General features: G+C 41.7%; 1 protein-coding gene across 1 annotated transcript; it reads left to right on the plus strand.

Moving 5' to 3' along the window:
- The first annotated feature begins 3,928 nt into the window (after positions 1-3,928).
- Positions 3,929-9,581, plus strand: LOC142302909 (olfactory receptor 10A7-like). The gene is made up of 2 exons (XM_075344013.1): positions 3,929-4,848; positions 9,536-9,581. The coding sequence occupies exons 1-2, from the start codon at positions 3,929-3,931 to the stop codon at positions 9,579-9,581; spliced, it is 966 nt and encodes a 321-aa protein (XP_075200128.1).
- Positions 9,582-11,528: the final 1,947 nt, after the last annotated feature.

An 11,528-nucleotide genomic window follows, 5' to 3' on the forward strand; every position in this document is an offset into this window, starting at 1 on the left:
AACACGAACTTGCATCCGAACACCGAACACCGAACTTGGACTTTACAGTTATGGGATGGGGCGGGGGACTGAAAAATAAAGAATATTGTTAATATTAAACATTGTCATTATACTTACAGGTCCCATGACGTGTCCTGCACTCTGTCTCCCGCTGCTTCTTCTTTCGATCATCATTGTGCCCTCCTGGTAACCAGCACTGACGATAGGACCTTCCGTGATGTCATACCCATGTGACCAGTGATGTGTGAATGTTGTATTAACTCGTTGGCTACAGACAGGTCACATGGCTATGACGTCATGCTAGGTCCTATCAGTGCATCTCGCTGGTACGCGGTGCTAGCCCAAACATCTCAGTACTCGGTATACTCGGCGAGTGTTGTGTACCGATGAGATGCTCGGGCACATGCTTGGCTTCCACTCCATGCATGTTGGCGCTCTTTATAGAGTCAGTCCACATGCAGGGATTGGCTGCCACAGCCGGTGATGAATGGCGGCAGCGGGAAACAGGTGATCGAAGATCACCATTAGTATAGTAACACACTCGATAGGTTGCTATGGCAATGGTGGCAGCGGTGAGATCACCGCTTACCAACCTGCAGCTTCTGCTCACTCATTGAGTGATTAGACTGCACAGGGAGTAGCAGCGTTATTCCTCCATCCCCTGCATTCGGATATAGTAAAGCGGCATCGGTTGAAGAAGACAGAAAACCATAATCATGGAGGGGTGAGAGGGCGTAATAAATATGGAGTCCCTTAGTGTGTCTGTGTATTTATTTCTAATAAAGTATTTTTTTTTCTGTGTGGGGGTCTTTTTTTCACCCTTTATTTTAGAGATTCTTAATGGCCGGGTCAAACTTGGCTTGACATTAAGAATCTCGGGCTTAATACCAGCTGGTATTAAGCTGGTATTAACCCCTTATTACCCAGCGGGCCACCCGGCACGCAGATTCCAATCCCCAGCTGCCTAGTTGTACCTGGCTGAAAACAAAAATTGGGCGAACCCAAGTGTTTTTTTTTAAATTATTTCATGAAATTCAGGAAATAATGAAAGGGCTTCCCTATATTTTTAGTTCCCAGCTGGGTGCAAATAGGCAGCTGGCAGTTGGGGGCAGCCTGTACCTTCCTGCTGTACCTGGCTAGCATACTAAAATATGGCGAAGCTCATGTCTTTTTTTTTTTTTTTTTTTTTTTTTTTAGCTTTTTGGCAAAAAAACTTTTTTAAAAAAGGGCTTCCCTGGATCTTCCATTGCCAGTGAAGGTAACACCAAGCAGTGGATAGGATTACCCTTAGCTAGCAATCAAAAATGCAACGGGAGCCCATGGATTATTTTTTATTATTTTTTTAAATAACTAAAAAAAAAAAAAAATAGGCTTCCCTGTATTTTGATTGCCAGCCAAGGTTAAAGCCAGGCAGCTGGGGGCTGGGATTCTTGGCAGCCTGCAGGCACCGCTGACAATGGGGCATTGTTTCTTAGCGTCATTTCCAGGTGCATTACCTGACTCGTCCAGCGGCTCTCGTGCCCGGTGGCACGCTGTGTAATAAAGGTGTTAATACCAGCTTTGTATTCTCAGATGGTACTAAACCCGAAATTCATGGTGTGACACCAAATTAGATGTGGCTACCATGAATTTCTAGTAAACCGTAAAAAAACACAACACATAGAAAAACTTTTTTTATTAGAAATAAAACATAAAAAATTTTATTTTTATTATTAAAAGATCCTTAGTCCGACGTAATCCACAGGGACAGCCATGTCAACTCTGCTTCATCACTCTGTACAGATACAATCTATACATAGTGAGAAGCACAGAGACCCATGTCAGCTCTGCTACATCGCTCTGCACAGACAGTCTATATATAGTGAGAAGCAAGGAGACCCATGTCGGCTCTGCTACATTGCTCTGCACAGTGCGAGAAGCAGTCAGATGGTGAAAGAATAATTGCACTTACGTCTCGCGTTGCATCACCAAACTCGCAGGACAGAAGCGACTCAGCTGCATCCAAATAAATGCAGCTGACCCGCTGCATTCAGAATATTGTGCACCATGATGCAATGCGACGCGATACTCACATCACGGCACTCAAGGACCTTTGATGATGTCATACTCACATGACCAATCTGTAGCCAATGATGTAATACAACAATCACGTGTGACTGGTCCCATGGGTATGACATCACGGAAGGTCCTGCAACTCCATGCTTGTTACAGTGTAGCACAGCTATGATCAGACAGATGCAGAAGCGGCCGGGAGACACAGTCTGCAGGAAGTGTCGCGGGATGTGTAAGTATGATCAGAATGTTTTTAATAATGTGCTTTTTTTTTACAGCCCCTGACCCGAACTGGACACGAACTGTAAAACGAGCTACTCAGGAAAGCTTGTGATAGGGATCATGTGCACAAACACCATGTGTTCAGTAAGGATCCCGAACTTTACAGTTCGGGTTCGCCCATCTCTAATTAGAACATAATCATGTGTGTGAATGACTCAGTCACAGTTCAGACCCAAAGCCACTAAGAATCTGTGACAAGATATGAAAATTGCTGCTTACTGATGTCTCCATTCAAGCACACCAAGTGAGAGCTCATGTGCAAAGAAGGGGGAAATGTAACCTCTAGATGTACAAAGCTGGAGAAACCGACCCCAAATAATTCAACAGTAGTTGCATTGAAAGGTGATCCTTTAAAGTATCAACTTGAGAAAGATGAATACAATTCATCTTCACAATGTTCAGATTTGCATTTTTAAACTATTTAGAAAACCATGTAGCATTTGCTTTTCTCTTCACACATAACTATTACTTTGTGTTGTTATCTAATATATAATGATGAATGTGTGTGTGTATGCGTGTGTGTGTGTCCGGGATTGGCATCTGCACCGTCGCAGCTACAGCCACAAAATTTTGCACACTCAAACTTCTGGACCCCGAAAGCGTCATAGGCTATATTTTGAGGGGAAATTTTAACCCCGCGCTTTACAGTTATTCACCAAAAAACCTGCCTCCATTAAAGCGAATGGAGCTGGGAGCCACAGTGCAGCCAGAACTTCAGAAGAATGCGCACCCACGCCCTTATATGGAATGTTGGCGTGTCACAATGCAGCCAGGGAAAGAGACAGACACAGACAAAGAAACAGACACAGACAGGGTAAGAAACAGACACAAAGAGACAGACAGAGACAAAGAGATAGACTGACAGGGAAAGAGACAGACAGGGAAAGAGAGGGAAAGAGAGAGACAGGTTAAGAGACAGACACAGACAGGTAAAAAGACATACACACAGGAAACAGACAGACAGGGAAAGAGAGGGAAAGAGACAGACATGGTAAGAGACATACAAAGACAGGTAAAGAGACAGAGACAGGGAAAGACACAGAGGGAAAGAGTGAAAGAGACAGACAGGGAAAGAGACAGACAGGGAAAGAGACAGACAGGGCAAGTGACAAAGATAAATAGACAGACAGGGAAAAATATAAATAGACAGACAGGGAAAGAGAATGAGATAGATGGAGAAAAAGACAGAGACAGTCAGAGACAGACAGGGAAAGAGACAGACAAAGAGATAGAGACAGAGAGATATATACAGAGGGGGAGACAGACATTATAATTACATTTATATCTATTTGTTTTGTGGTTTTTGTGTGCAGAATACATTTTTGTTAATACATTCTATTTTATTAACAGCAGTTATTAACCCGGACAAAGCCAAGTAGTACAGCTAGTATTACAAAAAATCCCAATAAAATACCTTACGTTTGTGGGTTTATTGGGAAAAAATATGAAAAAGTCCATAGGGTATGAAAACTTTTTCAACACAGTGTTTATATAGATAGATGTTACTGTAATCTTTCATTACTAATACATAATTTTCTTTCTTCCAAAACATTGACTTCAATCAGTATTACTTGCTTTCTTTCTACTCGCTGATATGTGTGATGGCAACCAGACCGAAGTCACAGAGTTCCTGCTCCTTGGATTTAAAGGTCTATATAAATACAAATTTCTGCTCTTCATCATTTTCCTCTTCTCTTACCTGATAATAATGAATGGAAACCTTCTTATTATAGTGTTGATGTCCACCAACCACAACCTCAATATCCCAATGTTCATCTTTCTCAAGCATCTAGCTGTGGCCGACATTCTCATAACCACAACCATTGTGCCCATGATGCTAAATATAATACTATTGGATATGAAGGTGGTTCCAGTGAGGAATTGCATCTTTCAGCTTCACCTCTTCTTTATTTTTGGTTTCATCCAGTGTTTTCTCCTTGCTATAATGTCCTATGATCGATATTTGGCAATTTGTAGTCCAATGCACTACAATTCCATAATGCAACCTCATGTTTGCCTCAAGATGGTTTTTGGCTCTTGGTGCTTGGACTTTGTCTTCTCCTTGGAGATCGTATTGGTTTGGCAACTAGAGTTTTGTCTTGAGAATGCCATTGACCATTTTTTCTGTGACGTAGTATCATTGCTTGATTTGGCTACCTCAGACACTTATCTCTTGGCTTTCGTTGATTTTGCTATGTCTATCTTTGGAGGGGTCATCCCTTTTGTTTTAATTCTTCTCAGCTACTTTAGAATTTTATTCACAATAATGACCCTTTCATCTACCAGTGGATTGAGAAAAGCCTTCTCCACCTGCAGCTCCCATCTCATCACTGTATGCGTCTACTATGGAACTATCTTGATGGTCTACATGGCACCATCAGATAATAGTACATTGAGCATGAACAAGTTCATGTCTCTGCTGTACATTGTGGTATCTCCAATGATGAATCCCATCATCTACAGCCTGAGGAACAAGGAAATCAGGAAATCAATTCAACAAATGTTAAAACAAATGTAAGGAAATACTTGACCTATTTGGACGATAACACGTTTCTGTCTGCGCGGCTGTAAAGAAGGATCCTTAGGACCAGATGACTTGAACACCTTTTATTTCCACACTGAATTTCATTGCTGAACTACTTTCTTATTTAAGCAAAATAAACAATTACAATAGTTTTATTCACTTGGAAAAGACATTATAAATATAAGAAAAACTTTAGTCTTATCTTGTTCCTAAAGAGTCCTTATATAAGTAGTAGTGCTGCCTCTTATTGTGTTATCATCCAAATTTGTCAACTATCTTGTAGGTCTTCAGCAACCCAGCCACAAGGCAGAAGGAGCTGGTATTTTAAGGCCTTCACAGGAGTTGGGCCTGCACACAACCTACAACCTGCTAAGGTGAACATCTTCCTTTTACTTCTTAATTCCTCAAAAGTTATCACCTGATATTCCTGTGCGGTTTTATTCCCTTACTGTTTATTTACCAAGGAGATACATAATCACAGAACACATTTATTTATGACAATACTTAAGCCGCTAATCATATGTCCAGATGGGGGGAAAATGAATTTTGGATTTTTCATGTGAATTTTCTGAACAGGACATTTTTGGCCTTTTATGGAAACTATGATTGGATGATATACTTTGCAAAACAATTATATTTATACAGTGGAGAAAATAAGTATTTAATACAATGCCGATTTGTCAAGTGACAGATAGTGAGGTGCGAACCCCCTGATGTTCAGGTTCGGGAGCCTTGCTCAAACTTTTTGTAAAGTCCATGTTCGGGGTTGGAGATAACGCGAACTTGCGTCCGAACCCCAAGCTTAGACTTTACAATTATGGGATGGGGTGGGGGGACTGTAAAATAAAGAATATAGTTAATAATAAACATTATCATTATACTTACAGTTCCCGCGATGCGTCCTGCAGGTCAGCTTCCAGGTCCGATCGTTAACATCCGGGGGTATTCACAGAACTGCTGTCACTCGGCAGTCTTCAACTGTTTTTGGCCACGTTTACAGTGACGTCAGGGTTTACCCAAGTTCATGGCTTAGCCATGGACTTGATTGAACTATGACACGGTATGAACTCACTTGCATATGACTTGCACAAGTCTAGCATCAGTGCCACCCGACACGGTGCACAGTCTCCTGACAGGAGCAGGTCGGCTGCATGTATTTCCATGTCTGGAGAGTGTGCCACTGTGCAAGGTGATAACGATTCAAGAATGCATGAGTCATACACCAGTGGAACTCTGGCCTCAGCCTGCATCTCACTTTGTATTGATGGTTGTCTGTACAGAGTGATGAAGTAGAGCTGACATTGCTGTCCCTGTTGACTACGACAGACTAAGGATTTTTTATCATAAAGATGGAGTCTCTACATATTTTTGGGATAATTTCTAATAAAAACATTTTTTAATTGTGTTGTGTTTTTTCTTTTTTACTGTTTACTAGAAATTTATGGTGGCCATGTCTAATTTGGCATGGCACCATGAATTTCGGGCTTAGTACCAGCTGAGAATACAAGGCTGGTATTAACCCCTTTATTACCCAGCGTGCCACCATCATCAGGGCCACTGGACTAGCCGTGAAAAGGTGCTAAGAAACAATGCTCCAATTCTTGGGGAGGCTGCGGGCTGCAGTTTTTAGCGTAAGGGGCCCAGAATATTTGGGCCCTACCACGCTGAGAATCCCAAGCTCCTAGATGCCTGGTGTTACCTGACTGGCGATCAAAATGAGGCGGGAGCCCACGTATTTTTTCTTAAATCATTTTTTTTAAAAATTAAAAAAAATATTAATGGGCTTCCCTGTATTTTCATTGCCAGCCAAGGTAAAGCAAGGCAGATGGGAGTAGTAGCCCGTAGCCATACACTTTACCTGCGCTGATAATCAAAAATACCGTGGAGCGCTATAATTTTTTTAATTATTTGTTTTTACATTATAACAGTGCCTACAAGTAGTCTTCAACCCCCTGCAGATTTAGCAGGTTTGATAAGCTGCAAATAAGTTAGAGCCTGCAAACTTCAAACAAGAGCAGGATTTATTAACAGATACATAAATCTTACAAACCAACAAGTTATGTTGCTCAGTTAAATTTTAATAAATTTTAAACATAAAAGTGTGGGTCAATTATTATTCAACCCCTAGGTTTAATATTTTGTGGAATAACCTTTGTTTGCGATTACAGCTAATAATCGTCTTTTATAAGACCTGATCAGGCCGGCACAGGTCTCTGGAGTTATCTTGGGCCACTCCTCCATGCAGATCTTCTCCAAGTTATCTAGGTTCTTTGGGTGTCTCATGTGGACTTTAATCTTGAGCTCCTTCAACAAGTTTTCAATTGGGTTAAGGTCAGGAGACTGACTAGGCCACTGCAACACCTTGATTTTTTCCCTCTTGAACCAGGCCTTGGTTTTCTTGGCTGTGTGCTTTGGGTCATTGTCTTGTTGGAAGATGAAATGACGACCCATCTTAAGATCCTTGATGGAGGAGCGGAGGTTCTTGGCCAAAATCTCCAGGTAAGCCGTGCTATCCATCTTCCCATGGATGCGGACCAGATGGCCAGACCCCTTGGCTGAGAAACAGTCCCACAGCAGGATGCTGCCACCACCATTCTTGACTGTAGGGATGGTATTCTTGGGGTCGTATGCAGTGCCATCCAGTCTCCAAACGTCACGTGTGTGGTTGGCACCAAAGATCTCGATCTTGGTCTCATCAGACCAGAGAACCTTGAACCAGTCTGTCTCAGAGTCCTCCAAGTGATCATGAGCAAACAGTAGACGAGCCTTGACATGACGCTTTGAAAGTAAAGGTAACTTACGGGCTCGTCTGGAACGGAGACCATTGCGGTGGAGTACGTTACTTATGGTATTGACTGAAACCAATGTCCCCACTGCCATGAGATCTTCCCAGAGCTCCTTCCTTGTTGTCCTTGGGTTAGCCTTGACTCTTCGGACAAGCCTGGCCTCGGCACGGGAGGAAACTTTCAAAGGCTGTCCAGGCCGTGGAAGGCTAACAGTAGTTCCATAAGCCTTCCACTTCCGGATGATGCTCCCAACAGTGGAGACAGGTAGGCCCAACTCCTTGGAAAGGGTTTTTTGTACCCCTTGCCAGCCTTGTGACCCTCCACGATCTTGTCTCTGATGGCCTTGGAATGCTTCTTTGTCTTTTCCATGTTGACCAAGTATGAGTGCTGTTCACAAGTTTGGGGAGGGTCTTAATTAGTCAGAAAAGGCTGGAAAAAGAGATAATTAATCCAAACATGTGAAGCTCATTGTTCTTTGTGCCTGAAATACTTCTTAATACTTTAGGGGAACCAAACAGAATTCTGGTGGATTGAGGGGTTGAATAATAAATGACCCTCTGAATAAACTTTTCACAATTTAAAAAAAAAAAAAAAAAGAAATAACATTCTTTTTTGCTGCATTTCACACTTCCAGGCTGATCTACAGTCCAAATGTCACAATGCCAAGTTAATTCCGAATGTGTAAACCTGCTAAATCTGCAGGGGGTTGAATACTACTTGTAGGCACTTTACACACACACATACACTCAGCTTTATCTATTAGATTGTCAGTTTGTATCACTTGTTTTCCTTCTTCTCATTGAAAATGTGTGATGGCAACAAAACTGAAGTCACAGACTTTCTGCTTCTTGGATTTAACACTTTCACCCTGAGCCTGTTTTCACCTTCCTTTCCAGGCCAAATTGTACAATTCTGACCAGTGCCATTTTTTAAGGTAATAACCCCGAAAGCTTCGATATAGTCCAGTAATTCTGGGAAAGCTTTTGTGGGCCTTCATGTTGGGTGAATTTTGGTCAATAGGATTTGTGTTTTTTTTAAGAAATTAACAAAAACGTGTGAAAAAAGCTGAAAATGTCGCAATTTTCGAACATTGAATTTTTATGTCCTTAAACCAGATAGTTATATCCCACAAAGTAATGAATAAATAACATTTCCCACATATTTATTTGACAGAACCATCATTTTTCAATCATAAACAAATAAAGTGCAAAGGAGAGCATATAAATGATAAAATATAAATGTTAAAAGTAGAAATAGAAGTGATATTCAGAAATAGCCAGTAGGTGGCGCCACACAACCATGAAACTAGTCCAAGAAGGTCAATACTAACATTCTATAGAATATATTATGAGTGAAGCTAAACTAATAAAAAACTGTTTAAAAAGAGTCCTCAGTGGTTGATACCTTTTAATGGCTAACTGACAAAATGGTATAAAAATAGCAAAAAAAGAGGAATAAATATCCTCCAAAAATTAAGTATTACTTACAGCAAAGATGGGCTGCAGTGTGTACATCACCCAGGCCAAAAACTAACACTTCAGCAGGATGCAGCTAAACCCCCACTAGGTGGAGTCATCACAGGTGCAGGAGGAGCAAATCACACAAATTCTTCCATGGAATGAAGGGGGTGATTGCTGGATGATAAAACTGCACACTGATGGCTTGCATAGAGTACTGTTCACACATGCAAATAACACAGTCACAAGTCCGCAGCCTATTAGGTGACGCCCATACTATTAGATCAGGCGCTCTATACAAGCCATCAGTGTGCAGTTTTATCATCCAGCAGTCTCCCCCTCCATTCCATGAAAGAGTGTGTGTGATTTGCTCCTCCTGCACCTGAGATGCCTCTACTTAGTGGGGATTTAGCTGTATCCTGGTAGAGTATTAGTTTTTGGCTTGGGCGATGTACACGCTGCAGCCCATCTTTGCTGTAAGTAATACTTAATTTTTGGAGGATATTTATTCCTCTTTGTGTTGCTATTTTTATATTTAGTGTAGGGATCTACAAGCATGAGGTTCCCATGATGAGGGTTGTAGGCTTCTGTTTTATGGCCATAATACCAACTAAAACCTCATATTTTTTCTACAGGATACAGCCAGGCCCCTTTCTGTTGGGCCTTGCATTTTAGAGTTTATGTCCCTGCATGATACACACATGGAGTACGGCTTGGCAGCCCGCCTGATCTAATAGTATGGGCGTCACCTAATAGGCTGTGGGTTTGTGACTGTGTATCTGCATGTGTGAACAGTGCTCAATGCAGGCCATCAGTGTGCAGTTTCATCATCTAGCAGTCGCCCATCCATTCCATGGAAGTGTGTTTGTGATTTGCTCCTCCTGCACTTGTGATGCCTCCACTTAGTGGGGGCTTTGCTGTATCCTGGTAGAGTATTAGTTTTTAGCCTGGGCGATGTATACACTGCAGTCCATGTTTGCTGTAAGTAATGCTAACTGAAAAGATGGTACTATATAGCGGCTTTCGAGACTACGCAGGTCTCTTCATCAGGCTCAGTATAACACAAAATCTAAAGTGTCATATATTTATACACAATAGGACATAGAATGGAGCAGTAAATAAGACAAGTTATGTGAAGCAGAACTATCACTATGGCAAGGGGGCAAACTGATGTGGCAATAAATATTGCAGCAGTTCATAGATAAGGAGTGTGAAAGTTTTATTGTCCTCTGATTAAGGTCTGGTCCGGGCTGTGATGCCGCCAGATGCTCTGAGGAGCAAATTTCTTAATTGATGTAAAAGACATAAATCCATGTGACACATTCATTCCTGCTCTGAATGTGTACTAATAGTAAAGTATATAATACAATTTAAACAGAAAGCTAGTTGCCAAAATCTACTATCACAATAGGGATTACAAAGTGCATGGCATAAAGAATAGTATTTACCAGTATCAGGAGTGGGGGCACACTTCCCTTACATGCGTTTCGGCGCTGTGCCTTTTTCTGGGGGAGTTGCGACTAACTCATCATCACATCCTATTAAATAGAAAAGGGGAAAAAAAGAGATGGACTCTCTTATCAATGCAATAATGTGCAATGATTCACCAGTTACTAGTGACACATGTGATTGCCAATGCGTACCTTGTCATTGGCATGCAGAGGCGCCTCATGGAAGTAGCAGCGAGAAGTAGAAGCCAGCAACACCCACAATTAGTGTTAGCGGAGGCCAGGTCAGGTGATCGCCGTGTCATCCAGGGAGTGACAGTTCCAGGGAAGCCGGCGAGGACATGTCAATCCCCATGTGCAATAATTAGTGTACGTTCATTTTAGCCAGGATTGACACAGTATATTCAAATAATATGTAATATATAACACAGCATCATAAAGCGGGGTGGAGAGTATGGGTCACAAGGTTTGGACCTTATAAAGTGCTGGTAAAACATATTTTCAATAGACATAGACATGGTAGACACTGGAATTAAAGTGCTAGTGACAATAAATACATATCGCATATCATTGCATTATATATATATATATATATATATATATATATATATATATATATATATATATATATTGTGAGGTAGCACGGTCGGCTGCGCAGCAGAAGGCACGGGATCCAGGCATTAAGGTTCACAGCACACGGTTTTAATGTCCAAACAAAAGTCCACAACAATATACATGTGCCTCTCCAGCAGAGAGCTCAGGGAGTTGTGTTCACTCCCTCACACCCGGCACACCTGCCCTTGTTCCTGTTTCCATTTAACCCTTCCTTCCACCTGTAGGGAAACAGCATTAACCCTAGAGTGGATTTACTTTCTATCATGGAGTGAGCACAACCGGGGCGAGACATACCGGCCGTCATAGATAACCCCGGTCACAGTCTCACATACCCCCCCTCAGTTCAAGCGTGCGGGGTTGAACT

Source organism: Anomaloglossus baeobatrachus, chromosome 4 (assembly GCF_048569485.1).
Source record: "Anomaloglossus baeobatrachus isolate aAnoBae1 chromosome 4, aAnoBae1.hap1, whole genome shotgun sequence".
NCBI lineage: Eukaryota > Metazoa > Chordata > Amphibia > Anura > Aromobatidae > Anomaloglossus > Anomaloglossus baeobatrachus.

Excerpts from the sequence above, each read along its gene's own strand:
- LOC142302909 (XM_075344013.1), top strand. The coding sequence starts at position 3,929 with ATGTGTGATGGCAACCAGACCGAAGTCACAGAGTTCCTGCTCCTTGGA. Across the intron at positions 4,849-9,535 it reads CAACAAATGTTAAAACAAAT|TTTTTGGCTTGGGCGATGTA; the intron begins GTAAGGAAATAC and ends GTAGAGTATTAG.